This window comes from Protopterus annectens, chromosome 7.part1 (genome assembly GCF_019279795.1).
Source record: "Protopterus annectens isolate FY-2018-M chromosome 7.part1, PAN1.0, whole genome shotgun sequence".
Taxonomy (NCBI): domain Eukaryota; kingdom Metazoa; phylum Chordata; order Ceratodontiformes; family Protopteridae; genus Protopterus; species Protopterus annectens.
Genome location: NC_056740.1, coordinates 76,077,754 through 76,098,692, shown reverse-complemented (window position 1 = coordinate 76,098,692; position 20,939 = coordinate 76,077,754). Strand labels below are relative to the sequence as shown.

The window sequence follows — 20,939 nt, the reverse complement described above, 5'->3', positions numbered from 1 at the left end:
AGAACTAAAAAATGAGTTGTTACAAAAAAAATTTTTTATATATATATATATATATATATATATATATATATATATATAAAATATACATTAGTCTAAGCAAGGAATAGAACTAGCAGTAATAATCAATGGGTATTGTATTTGAGATACAATATCTATGTATACATGCATTATATTTATAATTACATGGTAGTCAAAAATTATTTTTAGGTATTAGAGTAGTTGTAATTTGAAAAGGAGAAAAGTTAGTCAGGGTTAGTACAGGAGCAGAGCCAGTGTGTCTTAAGAAAGAGCTTTAGATTCTTTTTAAAGAGTGGCAGTGACATTTGTGTAGTGAGTAGTGAGATCAGTGGGTAGTAAATTCCATAGTTTTCCTACAGAGTTAGAGTACAGGGAGTCACCTGCTGAGTGATTGGATCTTGAAGTATTAATCAGCAGTTTATTGGAGGAACGCAAGTTCTTATTGTTATTATAAGGTGTAATGATGATAGAGAGTATAGGGGTGTTGGTGGGCTTATACAGGGCCTTGTGGACAATGGGAAGCTGTAGAAATTGAAGCTGGTTGTGAAATTCAAGCCAGTCTAGTTGTTTTAGATTCAGACAGTGATGGGTTCTGAATGGAGAGCCTGTGGCAAACCTAGCAATATTATCATAGGATGTGGCCAGTTTGTTGAGGTTGTTTTTAGATAAATTAGTACATATAGGGGAGGCATAGAATAGGGTTGAGATTAAGTGGGTTCTGGCTGTAACAGCCCTAGCTGTTGGAGTTAGAAAGGGCTTAATTCTGTAAAGGGATCCCAGTTTTTTGTTCACTAATTTTATTGTATTGTTAATGTGGGTATCAAAGTTGAGGTGGTTGTCAATTGTTATTCCTAAGAGTTTAGTGGTTGAGAAATGATAGTGCCATCATTTGATAAAAGTGTGAGGTGGATGGGAGTTGATTTTCGGGTTGGAGTGAAAAGTAACAATTTAGTTTTCTTGGGCTTAAGGAGGATTCAGCGGTTTAATTTAGTTTTCTTGGGGTTAAGGAGGAGACAGCGGTTTGAAAACCATTGTTCTACAGTATTGAAAGCTTTTTGGGTAAGAGATTTAAGTTCAGTTTCAGAGGTGGAGTCATCTGCATATTGAATGCAGGTGGCGTGTGGTATAGCTGTTTGAAGGTCATTAATATAAATGGAAAAAAGGAGTGGACCTAAAATGGAGCCCTGAGGAACACCGAGGGAGATAGGAAGGTTATTAGATAGTTTATTTTGCCAAAGTACCACCTGTTGATGGTTTTCAAGGTAAGATTTAAATCAATTCATGGCTTGGGGATCAAATGAGAGGGATTTCAGTATGTGTTGGAGGAGTTGGTGATTAACCATGTCAAAGGCTTTAGATAAAATCAATGAAGACTGCAGAGGAAAGACTATTGTTGTTGCGGTTTTTGTTAATGGTGTCTGTGAAGGATAGCAGAGCAGTGGTGGTACTGTGGAAAGGTCTGAAACCATGTTGACAGTCGGCAAGCAAGTTGTGATGGAGAAGGTGTGAAAGTAATTGCTTATGGATGCATTTTTCCATTATTTTTGCAAGGGGAGATAGCAAGGCTATTGGACGGAAGTTAGAATACTCGTTGGAGTGTCCCCCTTTATGTAGTGGAATGATATGGGAGATTTTCCAGATAGATGGGATAGTTCCTTCATTTATGGTTCTGTTGATCAGAATAGAGACAGTGTAAGCTATGGCTTTAGCTCCTTTTTGCAGGAATTCTGCTGGGAGTTGGTCAGCTGATGGTGTGGTAGGCTTTACTTTTAGGAGAAGGGAACAGATGAAGGAAGTAGACACTGGTTGTAAATGAAATGGTGGAGGTGGGATAGTGGTAGAAGTTGGCAGATTTGAGGTGTCAGGAGAAAGATGGCTAGCAAGATTTTGGATAGCATCAGTGAAAAAAGAATTGAAGGCATTAGCAGTATGTGAGGGATTGTCAGGGTTAGAGCCTAGTGGGTTGGGTGTGATAGATTGGCCTGGGTAAAGAAGTTTGTTAATGCTAGACCAGAATTTTTGTGGTGCATTGTGGTAGGTTTGCTGTGTTTGAAGGTAAAAGTTCTTTTTGTCTAATAGGATGGCTTTTTTGGCATTATTTCTGTGTTGTTTAAAGGTTTGGTGATCTGAGGGTGTTTTAGTCGCTCGCCATTTTGCCCAGGATTTATTTCTGAGAAGGATTTTTTGCCTGGTATTATTGGTGAGCCAAGGTGCTGGGTTAGTTTTATATCTAACTGAGCGTGGTGGGGTGTGATGATTCAGGATTGCTAGGAATATTGTATTAAAGTATTCTATGGCTTCATTAAGTGGAAGAAATTTTAATGGTGACCAATTACATTGTTTGAGTTCAGTTTGGAAAAGTTCTGAGTTGAAGTGTTTTTTTGTGCGTATTGTTCTATAGGAGAGAGGGAAAGTTAGGTTGGTCTTATGTCTGATAATATAGGTTAGTGAATGGTCACTGAGGTCATCTGGGAGGGTACCTGCTTTATATGTTTGCTGAGGATTATTTGTAAGAATCCAGTCCAAGGTACTTTCTTTGTTGTTGGTTCTATTAGTTCTGGTAGGGGAATTAATTGTTTGTGAGAAGCCATAAAGGTTAATATGTACGGTCGGGTGTATATTACTACAGATCATCCAGTCTACATTGAAATCTCCTAGTACTATGGTTTCTTGTGGGAGATTGATGTTACGTTTGTTACATAGACGACGTACTAATTGTTTGGAAAGGCACAGAAGGACTTTTTAAATTTTTTGACCACATCAATAACACCACAGACTTCCTGAACTTCACCAACTGCTACAGTAAAACAGAAGCCACGTTTCTCGACCTAACAATCACCAAGGACAGCAACACAGGACATCTATCCAACAACTTGGATCAAAAAACAACACGGACAAACCTCCTGTTACACAGGGCAAGTATTTCTAACAAAGAAAAATGTAATAAAGTTGCAAGGTTTAAGAATAGCCCAAGTTTCAAAAGAACTTAAAGACTTCACCAATAATACTTTAAATCTCGAAAAAAAGACTTCCTAGAAAGGGGGCTAAAAACAAAAATTCATCAAGAGCATCCTTGACCCAATTTCAGAAGCAAAACTTGGGAACATTGATTGCATTCTTACCACAAATGATAGAGATCGGAACAGGAGAAAGAACAACCACCAACACGGTGATCTTGCAATGGTTCGGACTTTTTCCACTGATTTCTTAACCCTGAAAAAGATCATTATAGACAATTGGTGCATTATCAGCAACAATGTGAACATTGGCCTGCTTTTTCCAGAAATTCTGTTTTTCTCAATTAGGAGAAACAAAAACCTTTGATACTTTTTCGAACTCCCTAGCAAAGAAAGAGATCCACTACCAGCTGCTAGACCCGGGACATACCCATGTGGGAGACAAGGCTGTAGTTACTGTAGCTCCTCAGCAGTACCGAACATTTTTACTACCTAAATACAAAAAAGAAATATTACAGCAAACAAACCAGTAACTGTAACACTGAGTGTGCTGTCTACAGGGCAGAATGTCTTGCCTGCCTGGCATTTTATATTGGAAAAACTCTCAATAAATTCAAAAACAGAATTGTACAACACAAGCATGACATCAAATATGGAAATCCAAACAACGCACTGGCAAAACACTCCAAATCCAAGACAAACCACAACAAATTCCATTTCCACATCATTGATAAACTGGCTAAAGGAGACTTCCAAGGGCCCATGAATCTCATCCTAGAAAAACATGAGCTTGAATGGCAGTTAAGACAGGAAGCCAACAGAGGTCACAGTCTTAATACCCACATCTCAATCAAATGCTTATTGAACCTACGAAAATTCAACCACCATGCTTACTATTAACAGTACGGATTCCGGACTGAGTAAATGTCTGAAATGGATATTTCTCACTCAGACGTAGCAATTTTTATTGCTGTGTCCTAACCTAATCATATTTTAACCCACAGGTGTACTGCAACGTTAAGGGACAGTTTTACAAATGAAAACCGGCTTGAATGGTAGGTCTGGTGAAGCTAAAAAGCAAAAGCGCAGTCTCGGCATCCATCATGATACCGAGAATAGCCTGTACTTTATTCTCATGTTATAATTTTGCCTCTTTGTAGTTTAAAGTTGAACTGCAACAATACTGAATTGCTTTTATGACAGTGACTGGCTTAAGCAAGATGTGCGATGATGAAATTACTATGATTAAATAATTGCCGATTTTTAATTTATGTCTATTTTCCTCATGGTTAATGCGATTATACCACCTATTCCCCCGTTCATCACTTAACACTTTTTTGTTGTGTAACCCCCAATCAGCCCACACAGGCCCCCAGTTATTTATTTTTACACATTTTCACTTTTTTGGTTTTATATTCATTTCGGCAAGGCTAACCATCTTTTGTCCCAATTTTTTTTTAATTGGGTAAGAATCTGGACAGCCATGATTTTGGCCCCAATTCCCACCATAGTCTTTCTTCATCAATCCCCATTGGGCAGTTCCGCCATCACGATAATTTTTTAACCTAACTACACCCCCCTCCCCTTCACTAATCCAGGTTAAGTTTAATTCCTCATCTACCAACACAGCTCAACAAAACACAGCCAGTCATTGCCACCAATCTGGTCGGCCAGTCACTCCAACTGACCGGCTCAAAAAAGTCCCCGTCCAACATAACACGCCCCACCCCACCCCAATTCGCACAGATACCTCTCGATCCATTCTTGCAGTGTCCATCCAAGGACTCACTTTGCCCTAATTCATTTTCCTTGTATTGTGAGTTTATTCCCTCCAAATCCCCCGGCCAACCTCGTTAACCATTGTTTATTTCCCGGAAGTTGACATACGTGTTGAATGCATGGTTTATTATTAATTCATCAATTCACGATACTGCAATCCACAGATATCAGAGTCCCGGATTTGTACATATATTAAAAAATAAAATATAAATAAATATGTGTTAATGATAACAAATAATTAGGAACTGGTGACTACAATTCTTAACGGTAATTCCTTGCTATAGTAATATTCTTGTTTACATACACATTTACTGGAGACACGTTACACGGAAAAAAATTTTAATCCAAATCGGACATGACCAATGAATCACATTAGTCACAGATTGTTATAAGAGCCGCTTTATTGTAAACACTAAATAAAACAAAAACATACCACCACAACACACTTTTAATTTATTTTATTCTAACTTTTATTAAAATTCATGACTCCGGTCTTAGTCCACCAGTTCCCAGACAGTTTTTTCAGACCTTTTGACAAGTTATTAGCCTTCTATCAGACATGGTGCTCCATAACTGACTAAGTCAGACACTAATCCTTTTCAATTAATTCATGGGCTGGACTTCCTTCTCAGCCAAAACTCTTTATAGAATACTCTTCAATCCATTCAGCCATGTCGCTCGCCCACTTTCCCACCGTTAACATAAATCCCGAGCTGGCCATTGTCTGGTTCATTTCCCGGGCCCAAACAATCCTAGTAATGCCCACAGCCTCCCCTATTGGTCCTTCACCAGATCCAGTCACTGCAATTCCCACCAAACTAATCCCGCCCAGTTAGATGACATCAACTCAACTCCCCAGCCATTCATTGACAGTTCTGTTTGCCATGTCTACCTCAACCCTAGCCATGCCCACAGATTCCCTGATTGGAAGTTCTTACTTCTTAACCCTCTCTCTGATATTCCCGCCAAACTAACTCCGCCCAAAATAATGACATCAGGTCTTCCTAAGCTGTGACATACAAACCCACAGTAATAGGCCATTTCCCTACATCAACCTGGCCAATCCCACCTAATCACGTAGCAGATGACACTCCCATACACCACACACGCACACACACACACACACACACACATACACACACACACACACACACACAAAGCTAGTAACGCCCCCAAACTCAGTAATACCAAATCAGAGGACTCAATTAGCCAAGCACCTTCTGATACCTGTCCCGCTCGTGTTAACCTGCTCACATTCATTTACTGTAATTCAATTTATCTGTAATAGCTATAAAAATATTGATCCACATGATGTTAATCCAAATATGTGATGTTTTAAGCACAAAATATTAAATAACCTGATGCTTGACTGTCGCAAATTACCTTGTGAGATTCCACTCATTAAAATGTATGTTTTATCCCTTCATAAACTCCATCAAACTTGTATTAGTTTATTAAGTACTGCGCTCACCTACCAAGTCTATGCACAATCAATAAAAGTTGATTTTGTAGATTAAACCCAACTGTAACTTTTTTCTGGAGGATTTACTTTGTGTTAAATCATTTATTTAAACAAAGGGTTTTATTATACATTTTAATTGCTATAACCGCAATAAGTGAGCTTTGTATGGTGTGATTTTAAAGTGGAATAACTATTCCAAAACTGAGAATAGGAGAAAAAACAAGAACATGTTGCCTTTGTTTTGCAAAAGCGGGTTTTTTTATCAACCCAGTTTTTTTTATATTTTATGCTGACAAATATTGAAACTCCTTGGGAAAGACACCAAAAACTAAGCCAATTATTGAAGTCAATCATCTTTTGTTCATACTTTGCCATACCTGCCTCAACAGACATATTTAAAGAAATCAACAGTCTCCCCTTCATATAGTCCAGGAAAGCACGTCTCAGGTCATTAATGTCCCATGGACTGTGACAGAATCATACTGGTACCTGTGGTGCAGTGACTTGAAAGCATGCATAACTTGATAGAGCCTGGCATCAGATAAGCAACTAACTGTTATTTTCTCCTTGTTCAGTTTGGTGAGTGGGGCATTTGTGTGTCATACAATGAAGTTCCCAATGACAAGAGTCCTAATCTGTTTGCTTGCCTTATGGGTTTTGCTCTTAGGGCTCCACTGGGTAAAGGCGTATGTGTCACGTTGGTGTTGCTTTTGGTGACTGCTTTAGCAACTGCTGGCAATAGATATTGCTATTTACAGGCTTAGGAGTTCCTTGAGGTTTGAGAAGATTGCTTTTTAATGTCTCAGCATAAGTTGGTCTGTGTGTGTGGTGGATGTAGTGCGTGTGTTCTTGATAACCTTGTTTGTGTATGAACTTTTTGCCTACAGTGAAATTGTGTATGTGCATTTCTCGCATACTGTTTGTTTACAAAAGGATTAAATAGCTGTCTGTGAACATGAGACAATTGCTACATTGTCTTAGGATACCCATATCTACCAAGCTGGCTATAAGACATTTGGAAACTGCATATTCATGTTGTTCTGACCTGTATTTGGGTGGGCTACTGCACGTTATGGAGTGGGTTATACAGAGGTCTCTTTGGGTGGTCTCCGGGGTTTAGCATTAGACTAGGTTAGATTGTGGTAAGATTTGGTTGTAGTGCTGTTTAACGTGCAACCTAGCTGCTCTAAGCTAGTCTCCATGCAATGGCTTTGTTTTGCCACACTAAGTTACAGGTCACAGTTTCAATAGTAGTTTTATAGATAGAATTTACTTTCTGAGAGTTTGGGTCTATACAGGGCACTGCTAAACTCTTGATATAAAAACACTAAGAAAGACTGCTTGCGAGTGCTGTGCTACAACAAACAACTTAAACAGACAGCACTGACAACAATTTCAAGCATTATGGACCTTTAGAAAGATTTAAAGGAAAAAAATCAACAAATAAAATGAAAATAAAGCAGTAGCACTCTAAATAATTCACTGAAGTGCAAAACAATAAAATAAATCTCTTATCTGCCAAGGATGAAGCAGCATTAATGCAGGACCCCCTCAAAGTGTGAAGAGGGTGCCAAGCAAATGGAAGTTCTGGGAAAATGAGCAGGAGAAAATTTGCCGTAAGGGAAGTTTTCTCAAATATAATACTGTTTGCTGGTGGACGCTTAGTATTATGGCTATATAGAAAACAATAGGTGGGAAAGACCTTAAGTATGTTACACAACAGAAGAAGAAAAAATACTGCAAACTTCTGCACAAACCAAACCAATAAATCCAAAAAGTGCAGATAGGGAATTCCGGTTTAGATCGTACCAAATTTATTCCAAGTCCAAAAACACAAAGACACACTATTTCAACAACAACATGAATGCCAATTATTATCCACAAGCATTTTCGTCTTGTACTATAGACTTCATCAGATGAATGACAAATCTGTTAGTGACCTATATATATAGTGCTATTAATTACGTGATCAATTAACATTCACAAAATGTATATCCATTATAAATTACATTAAAATCTATAAAAGTACCCTATTCTTAATTTCCCAAGTTGTAAACATTTTGTTTTTTTAAAAAATAATTAATTTAATATATTTAAAAAATTTATTAGATATCAAACCTTTTTTGAGGAAAGTTAATTTAAATATTTTGTTTTCCGATAACCAAGACAAAGATGGAGGAGAGTTAAGGAGGAAAAGTATTTTCAACCCTCCAATACATCCCTAACTGAAAAATCTGGAAAAGGTATTAGAAATGAAAATAAGAAAAGAATACAATAAAATGGGTTTCAAAGACAACATAAGTAAGGAAGAAAAACAAATTTTTTATGAAATAAAAAGAGACACTAACCTTAGAGTTATGAAACCAGATAAAGGGGGTGGTGTTGTATTTATGGATAATATATTATACGAGAGCAAAATGCATACCCTCCTATGGGACGACAATAGATATACCAACATTTCTCTTAATGAGACTAATATAGCATATAACAAAATAGATATTAGCATTAATGAAATGTTTTATGAGGGATTAATTGACCAAGGAACTTATAAATACTTGAAAGTAGAGAAACCAAAAATACCTACAATATCTGGTATACCCAAAACACATAAATGTGAAAGAGACCCCCATTTAGACCAATTGTGTCAGCAGAAGGGCCCAAAACATATCCTTTGGCAAAATATGTAGATAACAAGCTCAAGAAACTTTGGACATCTTAAAAAACAGTATTAAGGGATTCCTGGGACCTGTTAAAAGAAGTCTCAGATGAATTAAATCATGAAAACCTGTTGTTTGTTACTATAGATATTATCGACCTATTTTCCTCAATACCACATAAAGAAGGGATGGAAATGCTAGAAGAAATTATATATGAAGATAACACCTTAACACAAAATTAAAAATTAGTTAGTATTTGGTTAATGGATCTAATTTTAAAGAATAAGTTTTGTTTTTTAATGGAGAATTCTATCAACAAACACAAGGGGTAGCCATGGGAGCTGCCTGTGCCCCTACTTATGCCAATCTGGTTCTTATCAAATGGGAAGAGAAATACATTTTTAATTCCGAATTCAACAACTGTTGGACACATCTGTATCCTTGATGATATAGCAATTTTTTGGACGTCTGGAATAGACAAGTTGAATGATTTTATGGTATATATTAACAACACAACTAACTTTTTAAAATTCACACATAAAATTTCAGATTATAACTTAATTTATTTAGATATAGAAATTTATAAGAAAGACAAGCATTTTGAAAGTAGAGTATTTAGGAAACCTACATTCTGCAATTCCTTCTTACATTATGAAAGCGCTCATCCAAAACACTGTAAGAAAAATATAGTTAAAGGGCAATTTGTAAGAGGGAGCAGAATGACTAGTCTTAACCAAGATTTTATTACTGAATGTGATTTACTACAAAACATGTTTTTAGAAAGAGGGTACCCATTTGATTTTGTAAGCCAGATAAGAAAAGAAGTAGAGGAGGGGAGGTTAATTAAATTCCAACCCATCATAAATATCAAAGGGAAAACCCTTGAACTAAATAAAGAGATAAATGGTGAAAATTATGGACAAACTTTAATTTTGGAATATAATGGTATTAACAACTTTGTAAAAAAGTTATTTTTAAAAGAGTGGCAAACTTTTATGGCCATTACTGATTTAGACATTTTAAAGATGATACTACAGAAAATTACGTATAAAAATTCAATTAATATGAAAGGTATACTGGAAAATAAATGGGGAGGGCCACAAAACAAAGGAATAAAAGGTACCTTTAAATGTGGCCGATGCAAACAATGCCCTTATATCCTTAATACAGATAAATATTACCTGGAAAGTAGAAGAAGATGGGTTTATAGTATAGAATATCACAACTGTGATTCCAGAGGAATAATTTATCTAGCAGTGTGTAAAAAATGTAGTTCTTTCTATATTGGAAAAACTGAAAGAATGCTTAAAAGAAGGATATACGAGCATATATATGAAATTTCAGTTAATAAAGAAACTAATGTACTTTTTAAGCATTCTAAAAATTGCCCAGAAGCTATTTTTGGATTTATGGTTTTAGAACAAATTAAAACCAATATTAGAGGTGGTCCCTGGGAGGATACGATAGAATTTAGGGAATTATGGTGGCAGGTATCCTTACAAGCAGACCACCCCCCTGGTTTAAATGATTTTATTTCTATTAAACCCTTATTAAAATTAAGGTCTGCCAAATTGTAAAGATGAAATAGGTATTACCTAGAGCGGCCACAAGATGGCAGTAACTAACTTGTAGACAATAGTGCTGGGTTTAGAATGAATTTTATTATATTTTTTAAATATATTAAATGAATTATTTTTAAAAAAAACAAAATGTTTACAACTTGGGAAATTAAGAATAGGGTACTTTTATAGATTTTAATGTAATTTATAATGGATATACATTTTGTGAATGTTCTTTTTATGATAACTACAAATGAGAATTTGGTTTTAAGTGTTTTTACTTATTTAAAGGCTAGCTTTATTATACATTGATTAATTGATCACGTAATTAATAGCACTATATATATAGGTCACTAACAGATTTGTCATTCATCTGATGAAGTCTATAGTACAAGACGAAAACGCTTGTGGATAATAATTGGCATTCATGTTGTTGTTGAAATAGTGTGTCTGTGTTTTTGGACTTGGAATAAATTTGGTACGATCTAAACCGGAATTCCCTATGTTACACAACAGACAGTACCAATGAAAGGGGGAGAAGAACTTTGCAAGTCAGATTACCTTATGGGGCAGAAACCAGAGACACAGCCTTTTAAACCACAAAAAAAGAGAGAAAATTTTCAAACTAAACCTTTAATCATGTGGTTAGAATTTCAGAAACGTTTAGCTTTATATCTTAGTGGGGGCTGAAGAAGATTCAAAGAACACGGGAAAACAGATAAGGATTCTAAATCATGACAACATACAAAATGTGTTACTTGACTATGAAGGTGCTACCTCATTCTTCATCACCAGCAAATTAATAATTTTAACAGATCTTGAGATTTTTTGGCATAGACTTTCATTATGCCTAAAGGGCTCATATAATCTGGCATTACCAAGCAAATTATAATTTAGTTTACTGAAGAAAATGTACACTGGAATAAAAAAAAAGGTTTGAATTCAATATGCACTTTTAGATATTAAATTAAATGTCAGACAATTTAATCTATGACATTTGCAGTGTATTTTTTTTAAATGCAACTGAATTAATTCAATGCAGTACCTCTTCATTCTGAAGCAGTCAATTAACCAGCATGTTCCTGACAGGTAGGCAGAAACCAGAGAACAAAGGGAAATCTAATACAGATAGAGGAAGAAAATATGAAACTCCTCACCGACAGTTAATGGGGGGTATTCAAACCACAATAAAGATGTACTACCATACTTACCACAGAGACAATTTGGTTGTAACGGACATTAAGTTCTGCCAGAGAATCCAAACCATTCAAGTTTTCTACATGAATTATCATGTTTCGGGAAAGGTTTAACACACGTAGCTCACTCAGGTGGTTTATATTTTCTATTTTCCTTATCTGTAAATAAAAATGCTAAATGTCAGCCTTCTTTAATAATGCGATGTCATATACCACACAAAGGTAAATACAGAACTGTTAAAATATAAATGTAACTATTCAGTACCAAAGTTTTAGTTTTAATTTAAGCAAAATAATAATGCTTTGGGAAGACACACACCAGAGAACATGTCAATGGGCGACCGTCTCTTTTGAGAGTCATTAAATGTATATAGGCATTTCCTTTAACATAGGTTCATAGGTGTATACTAGGCTAATGACCACAAGGTCCTTTATAAACCTGGCCATACAACCCAAATGTCTCAACATGAGTTATTTGCATTAGAGGTTATTTTAAGGGGGTATATGTTAGCTAGGGCATGATTTATACTTTTTTCTTTTATTGTACAACCTGTTTAATCTTTGATTGCACCATGGTGGCTTGCTTTTTTTTTTTTAGTCTGATTTGGGTTTACTTCTGCTAGGCTCAGCTGCCTCTACGCAACTATCGACATGGTGTACACAGCTTCTGTGAGCAGTTCTGCATAGGCTGCTGTGTTATCTGAGTTTGGAGGGGCTTGACATTTTGACAGGTTACCACTTAAGAGGTAGCTTGCCTTGGAGTAGTTCCTAATTATTACAGGGTTTGCGGGAGTTACAGAATTTATTTTTATCTTGGAGGCAGCCATGTGGTCTGACCTCACCAGAGAGGACATGACACTGTGTGGGGGTGTGGTATTCTCTCATATTTGAGAGTATCAGGTCCAATACTTTTGTGCCTCTAGTGCGTGTATGCACTATCTGGTCTAGGGTGTTTGTGTTAACAAAGACCAAGAATCTCTGAGGCTGCAAATTTGGATCATGCATGATTTCCCAGTCAATGGGTGGGGTAATTAAAGTCAACCATGAGAATGGTATTCAGTTGAATGATAAGTGCCTCCCGTAGGTCTAAGTATGACCTATGAGTTTCCTGGATCAGGGAGGGTTGACCTATAACTTGCAAGAATATGGTATGGAACTTTGTCAGTGGTGATTTGTACATGGAGAAACTCCAGTGCATTATCCTGTTTAACTAACCCCACGGTATGCTTGTTGTTTACGTAGAAAGATACAACTCCACCTTTGATCCTTGCCTGAGCACTCTCTGAGGTTGTAAACCACGTCTCAGTAACTGCACAGATGACTGCATTCTTCCAAGTGAGGAGGGCTTGGAGGGAGTGGAGCTTCTTGTTTAGACTCCTGGTATTAAGCAGTAATGCTTTTAGATTACATTGGATAGATTTTGCTATGTTGGAAAGTCTGTCAATTTGCCATAGCCAAAAAAAAGGCTCAATGTGGGAGACAATGTTTTCACCAATATCTGAAAGCCTAGAGGGTACAAGTGCAGATCATCCTTGGCAAAGCAAAGAGGTTTTTTGACCATATCTTCCCATGCTGATGAATACTATATTTCCCTGGAATGACACCAGATACTAAGCCAGTTACTATAGACAGTCTTTTTCTGTTTGTATTGTGGCATCATCCTTGGTGAAATGTAGAATGCTGTTCATTACTATGCACATACCAATCTGTGATACATAATCCGAGAGCACTATAACGTCTCTCTTCATATAGCCTAGGGAGATACTCATTTACACCTACATGGAGTATGACTGAATCATATTGGTACATATGGTGCAATGACTTGAGTGTGTGTGTGTGTGTGTGTGTAACCTATAAGATCTTGGCTCCTGATAGGTGTCTGGCTGTTATTTTCCCATTGTTCAAACCGGTAAGAGGGTGGATCAGTATGTCCCAAAATGACTTGCTTTATGGGCTTAGTAAATTAGGCTCCCCTTGGTATGGCTGTATGTATAGTGTTACTGAGGAAGATTTTTATGAGTAGAGTGTCTAGGACATCTTTGAGCCTTGGGAATATTGCATTTAAGTGCCTCAGCATATGTCAGTCTATGTGTGAGGTGCATTCTAAGTGTATTGGGTTGCGTGCGTTTTCTGACAACCTGGTTGTTATTATTTATGAGTGCCTGCGTGTGAGAGTTTTGTCTCCAGTGGCAGTGTCTATTTATATCTCTTACATCCTGTTCTGTTTCTTTAAAGATTAAATGGTTGTTAGTGAACATAAGACAATTGCTGCATTATCTCAGGATGCCCATATCCACCTAACTGGCTGCAGAAAAACTGGGAAAGTGTATATCCATTATGACAGGTCCTTTATTAGTTGAGCTACAACCAGGCTATCACCTACTGCCTATAGATGGAAAATCCTTAGTTCTCTAAATGTAAACACACAAAAAGAGGTTGCTAGAGTGAAAAAATACACTAATTTATCCAGCAACTAGCTAGATAATTAATTCAGAGCAAATAAATCAGCACAACAAGCAATGAAAAGCAAGCACAAGGAAAGGCAATAGATATTTCAAGATATCAAAAGCAGTGTACTTTAAAACAGCTTACAGAAGTGTGATTATTTAATGAACATTCTTAGCTTTGCCTGGGTGGCACCAGCGTTGCCAGATTTCCAGCACCCCAGGTAGGGACAAAAAAGAAGAAGAAGGTCACGGCAAGTGAAGACCAAAAAAAAAAAAAAAAAAAAAAAAAAAAAAGAGGTCTTCGGCATCTGAAGACCAAAAAAAGTTCTTTAATGCGGAACAGAGTTCCACAAAACAACACGAGAAGCTCCGTGTTTAGTGATTTTTGATTGGCCCGTATACCGGCATATGGGCCAATCAAAAATCGCGCAATTGGCCCGTATGCCAGGTATATCAGGACAATCAAAAACAAACAAAGCGGAGGCTGGCCGGGATTTAAACCGGCAGGGCGGGACTCGGGATCAGGCTGCTGATCTCGGGACAGTCCCGCCCAAATAGGGACGTCTGGCAACCCTGGTGGCACCAGATGCAAAACAAACACTTCTGAGGCACAGACGAGGATGCCAAGCATTGCTGAGCTCTGTGGAAATGAGCCAAGAGCCACATAAACATGCCAGATGTATACAGGCACTGAAAACAAGGTAAGTTGACTAATAAGCCCCTCTGGCCAATAAAATGATTACACTCAGGGCTCTTTAGTGCGTTTCCCAACTTAGATAGACCACTTCATCACCTCCTGCCACTAGATGGAAAATCTTCAGTCCTCTTGATATAAAAACACAGAAAAAGAGTTTTCTGGTACGTAAAAATGTACTTATGTATCCAATGACTAATTGGATAAATTCAAAATAAGTAAATCAGCAGAATGGACAACGAGAGACAAAAAAGCACTTTTCTTCAGAATAAGCAAATGGAAAGACAAAAGATAATTCAAGATATCAATAGCAGAGCAGAGCAGAGCAGAATGGGGGGGAGCTTTCAAGGCTCAATTTACAGTAAGGGTGGGCAGGTCAAAAATCACCAAGTTTAAAAAGCAGGGCAAGGGACTGGAGGGTGACTGGGAAAAATCACTATCAGGGAGTCAACTCAGCTTGTAGTGTTGCAGGCCTTGAGTCTTTTCTGAGAAGACAAAGCCACAGATATACCTGTGTATTTAAGTATCACTCAAGAAACAAAACAACCAAGAAAAATAAATGAAATGTGACGCCTAGGTAATTTAATTGCCTCTCTGCCACATAGAACAAAAGTTGCAAGACAGTCAGTGCTCTCTGGCAATCACACCCCTGCATGAGGCAACAGGTCTCGCACTGTCGCCTGTAAAAAAAGAAAAAAATAGGCTGTCTCAAGTCCTCCAGGGCTAGATTCCAAGAGAAATTATGCTTGGTGCAGCATAGCAAGTATATGCCTGCTTTAAAAAAGGCTCCAAAATTCCTTAAACCATGTAGGCCAATGAGGAACCCAGGAGATCCATCTCAAATTCACAAATGTGAACCAGGTTTGCAACACTGACGGACCTAAAAAACTTACACTGGCATTGAACAGTGTTGCAAAATGTCTACATGAAAATGTGGTCCAGTTTGGGCCTTCTCAGTGCAGGTTGTACTCAGAGGCACTGGAAGCTGTTGAAGGCTGGGGGGTGGAGGGTGAGAGGGGCATCGTGTGATCTAAAATGGGAAAATTTTTAAAACTATTTACTACCTCAACATAGGTTCGCTTCGAGGATATGTTAAGCTTAGCCAACTTCCCTTTTGGTACTTGAATTAACATTTCCTGATTGGTCTTACCCATCCCATGGCTGATAATTGTATATTAGCCCCAGTGAGAATAACTGTGATTATACCACAAATAATTTGAGGAGACCAATGTAAGGAATGCAGCACTTAGGAACTGCCTCTATCCATTAGTGGCATGAGGGGCAATTCTGGGGTGCATCTTCTATTACCCATCCTTAGATCCAAGTTGCATTTGAATATGTACAGGGATGAGCTATGTTTTACTTGAATAGAGTCTGTTTTAGAACAGCGATATCCTCTGTGAAATATATATATATATATATATATATATATATATATATATATATATATATATATATATATCCGTCTTTCCACCCTATTCTGTTTAAATACCTCAGCTGAGTATTTCTGATGCTATTTGACTTGCTGATGTTCAGTAGATCCATCAGTATTAGTTCGGAGGATGCCTTGTAAGCCAGACACAGGCCACCTCTTAGCACTCTGCAGGATATCCTGTATAGTGATAAGGCTTTGAGGTTGGCCATGCAAGAACTATTGTTTAGGAAATCTATCCATTTTAGTAAAGTATCTCTGTGGTCATTCCAGTTGCTGCATGTGTCTGGAGAGATACATGCCAAAGTGGGAATTATACAAAATGATTCACCTAATGAGGGCTTCTTAAAGGGGGACAATAACATCTCTAGATTTAGTTGCAATCAATTTGTTCATAAGTTGTGCAATACAGAAAGACTTTCTTATGACAGTGGGCACGTGTTGGTCAAGAGTTAGGTTACTGTCGACACATGTTCCCAAATGCCAAACAACTGGGTCAACTCTCAGAGGGTTATTGTCAATTTGGTAGCTCCCCTGGGGTAAGTGACTTCCCAAAGGATACTGTACTGTATTTTTTTGAGTTTAGTTTCAATTCATGACTCTGGCACCAGTTATTATTTGGGACAAACCTTCCTGCATGATGGGAAAGTCATTTGGAGATTAAATAACTGCTCCTAGCTTGCAGTCATCTCAAACTTACTCAGCCAAAGCCTTTTAGTACTTGATTTTGCTTCCGAGAAGTAGATGCCAAACAGAAAAGTCTCAGCACCAAACCCTTGGAGACTCCATTGGTGACTGGTCTCTTTCTAGAGATAGCCTCCCTTATCTGGATCTCCTGCATCATGTGAGCCAGTTGGCAGTCCAGTTAGTGATGTAAGGGTTTATTCCCAGTTTATTCAGCTTTTCTACTATACTTGAGTAGGGGACTGCATCAAAAGGCTTGTCTGGGTCAAGGAAATGTGGTGTGAACTGTTTCACCTTCATCCATTGCTTTGGTGACAAAAATAAAGCTTAAAATCTGCCCATAATTTTGAGTCTTTCACACTATTTCTCCCTGATTCTTGCCCTAAGAGGTTGAGAGATCAAAGCATACATTTGACTGTCCCAGATTTTGAGTCATATTTTTGGTTTGTTCCTCATAAGATTTGTGGTTTTATGGCAAATTTATGAGGATTGCAAAACTTAAATGATAGAGATTTGAGTTTCAGACTTCTAGACTTCATATCCTTCAGAAAAAGCATGCTAATGGAAAACCTGTTATTCTAGCAACTAAGCATATAAGAACAATGTTATACTTAAAATAGGTCTTAATTCTGGACCTTTGACCTTTTTCCTAGCCCATTACGCTTTTGGCTTTATCCCTCAAGTTATGAGGTTTTGAGGTTTAAATAAAAACTGTGAGCAAAAGCTGTTTATCTCTTTCAAGCTCAACCTGCTGCATTTTTTTTCATTTGTTCAATTAAATAAAACAGAAGTGCAACAAAAACTGGGTAACTTGGAAAAATAACAATAATAATAAATAACCTAACTAAAGGGTTAAAGTCAGGCAAGAAGCTTTAATAACATTTTAATAAGCAGAATAAAACTGCACTATATTTTTATTGTGCTTTTAAATAAATTGTTTTTTGCATGACTTAAAAAAAATCTAACAAAACTGGGGCCAACTTGCAGTAATGAGAAAGGGGTGGGAGGCTGGCATAATGGTTAACGTGGTTGCCCTATAGACACAAGATGCAGGGTTTGATTCTTACATGGGGTAATTGGTTAGGCTTAAAATGGTCCATAACAGCATTTAGCCTAGTACTAATCTATGAACCTCTATGAACCTAATCTTAAGGGAAGAAAGAAACTGTATTAACTTCTTCTGAAAACACAGTAACAAGCGTCAAAGTTTTTTCAGTTTCTTGTCTGCATTAAGTCTTACTTTATCATCATCATTGTCGTCATCATCATTATTTTTACTGTTGTTACTTCATAAATGACTGCCTAGAGTGTACCTGGTTTAGGCTGCTGTCACTTCAGTTGAAGTCCACAATCCACAGAACTACAATGGCATGTTCAACAATATGACCATTATTAATTAACAGTAAATAATGGTGAAAACCATAAACTATCTGAAGTTGGAATGAAACAAAGAAGTGTCATTTATAAAATAATAAGCTCTTTCATTCTTTTATTGCCAAACATGGAACAAAATATTTGACCCTTCATTGTTTCATTCCTACTTCTGACAGTTTACAGTAAATAACACTATAAAATATCAGAGCCAGGTCATGGTCAAATGGGGTCCTAGGCAGGGTAACAGATTGAGACCGCCCTCAGAGCAGCCCCTCCTGCAGCAACACCCAAATCCCCAGCAAAAGCCCCCATCCCAGCTATTCCAGTGTTCCATTACTTGGCTATTTCTCCCCAGTTACCATAAACAGTGTTCAAACCTGTTAGTGTGTATACTGTTTTCTTATTGACTTCTACAATGATTACAGATATTGAAATAAAATAGCACAAACACTGATACCAGTGGCGTAGCTGAGAGTAGGGGGGGCAGAGGGGTGGTCCACCCCAGGCAGCACTTTTGGGACTATCAACATTTACTTCAATAGTTTAAATAAAAAATGTTTTTTTAAGGGCATCATTAACAACAGTCACGTAGCTGGTCCAGTCGCATCATGTCTGTGCGTGGGCTGTCGTACAGACATCTTGTCCTTCTTATCTGCTTGCCCAATTTCAAATTTCACAGTACAGCATTTTTCTGCCAGAATTATTCCTGCTTCAAGTAAGGCTGCTTCATACTGCTGCTGTTAAATTGTGCTGCTGAATTATTCTTGTTTCAAGTAAATTAGCTGCTTCTTATTGCTGCTGTTCAATTGTCTGTGTGATTTTACAGTACAGCATTTTGCTGCCAGAATTGTGTGTGATTTTACAGTACAGCATTTTGCTGCCAGAATTGTGTGTGATTTTACAGTACAGCATTTTGCTGCCAGAATTGTGTGTGATTTTACAGTACAGCATTTTGCTGCCAGAGTTATGCTGCCATTCAAAAGGGTGTGTGTAGCTGCTTCTTGTTGCTGTCATTCAACAGGTTGTGTGTGTGTGGGTAAAATGCCCAGTTAGGTATACCTGATGGTTAGTGTTACTCAGGCTAAAACCCTGTACTTTGGGTACAAGAAAGAAAGCCGGACTTCTCTACCCATACCACCACTTGTGAGTCAAGGAGTCCATAGCTCTCAACTGTCCAGCTTTTCAAAGAATGTCTGGAATGTTTGGCTCATAATTTTGGTCTGTTCCTCTTAAAATTTCTGGTTTTCTGGCAAATCAGTGAGAAGTGAATTCACTAAATAATGATAGCCATTTAAGTTTCAGTCTTCCTATCTTTCAGGAAACACATGGTAACACAAATATTTTATTCTTGCAACTTTCTAAGATTATGCAAGCAATGTTTAAAATGTGTCCTTGGCCTTTAACCCCCCCCCCCCACCCACACACACACACACACAATAAACTTTGCCTTTTTCCAGATTTCTTATGCCGCAAAGTTGAGAGATATAGTTGAGTGTCAAGTGGATTTTACAAGGAGCTGATAGCTTCAGGGAAAGAGAACTATAAGTGCTGCTTATGCCAAGTCTGTTTGCATTGTTAGTAGCACAAAAGGTAGTATACTTGATTTTGCTAGAGAAGGCTGTGGGTTCCACTCCCACAGTATGTAGATGGATTGCAAATATTATACTGTGTTGTACTTTAAAGGGGGTGGATGCTGCAGTCCTGAGACTGTCCTTCTTTGAAGGAGATACCTAGTAACTACGAACCTGCTATCAGTTTGCCATCCATTCCCTATTGCAATATTACTAGCTTATCATTTTTTTAATGCAACATAGGCAATTTATTCTTCGAGGGCAACAGGCACTTTATTGTAGATGAAACAATGAAATATAAGGTTGTTTGCCAACAGCAACCTCGTCATTAGTTACAGATCTGCTTTATGCGGAATTATTTAGATGACTTTTATTTCTGCAGAAATTGCGCATATTTACTGATATTGGCAGATTGTAATGACAGAAGTTTGAGTAGACTTTTACGATGGAACTGTTCTGAGCTGGGCAGTTTTGTCATTATTGGTTCATACATTTTGTTTCATTGCTTGTTGGAAAATTGTTCAAAGCAAATTTAAAGCACGCTCTAACAGGTGTGCTGTATTATACAAGGAATATAATTTAATATAACCAGGAAGGTGAATCAAAGAACACATGTATGTTTGCATGAACCTAAATAGTGTGCAAGGGGCCTAAAGGTAAACCTTGTCTGGAACTGGACACATGCATTTTCTTTGAATGCGAGTTTCAAGGGCAGAGAAGTTTTAATAACAACTGTTTTCATTGTGAGACTGTATTGCTCTGTTTAGCAGATGTTTATCAGTGTTTATGCTATAAAATTTAAAATAATAGTTTGAATGAAATCTAAATTATTATAGAAGTAAAGCATAAAGCAGTATGCACATTACAGTGTTTATGGTAAATGGTGAGAAATAGCCAAGTAATGGGACACTGGAATGGGTGGGGCGGGCTGGCTGTGTATGGGGGGGCGGCCCATTTCACCATGATTTTGTGAGGGGGAGGAGTGGAAAACTCAAAGACAGCCTCAGGTGGCACAAACTCTAGCTATGCCACAGACTGATGGTCATTTGCTAAACAAACAAAAGAGTCTCACAATGAAAACAAACTTAGCATAACCAGTAATCTTCTCT

General features: G+C 37.5%; 1 protein-coding gene across 1 annotated transcript in view; it reads right to left on the bottom strand.

Moving 5' to 3' along the window:
* LRRC49 (leucine rich repeat containing 49) overlaps nt 1–20,939 on the bottom strand; it is a 2,278,115-nt gene that overhangs the window by 1,716,675 nt on the left and 540,501 nt on the right. Inside the window, exon 6 of the mRNA XM_044078469.1 lies at nt 11,644–11,787. Within this exon, the coding sequence (XP_043934404.1) occupies nt 11,644–11,787 (144 nt within the window). The remainder of the gene's footprint in view (nt 1–11,643; nt 11,788–20,939) is intronic.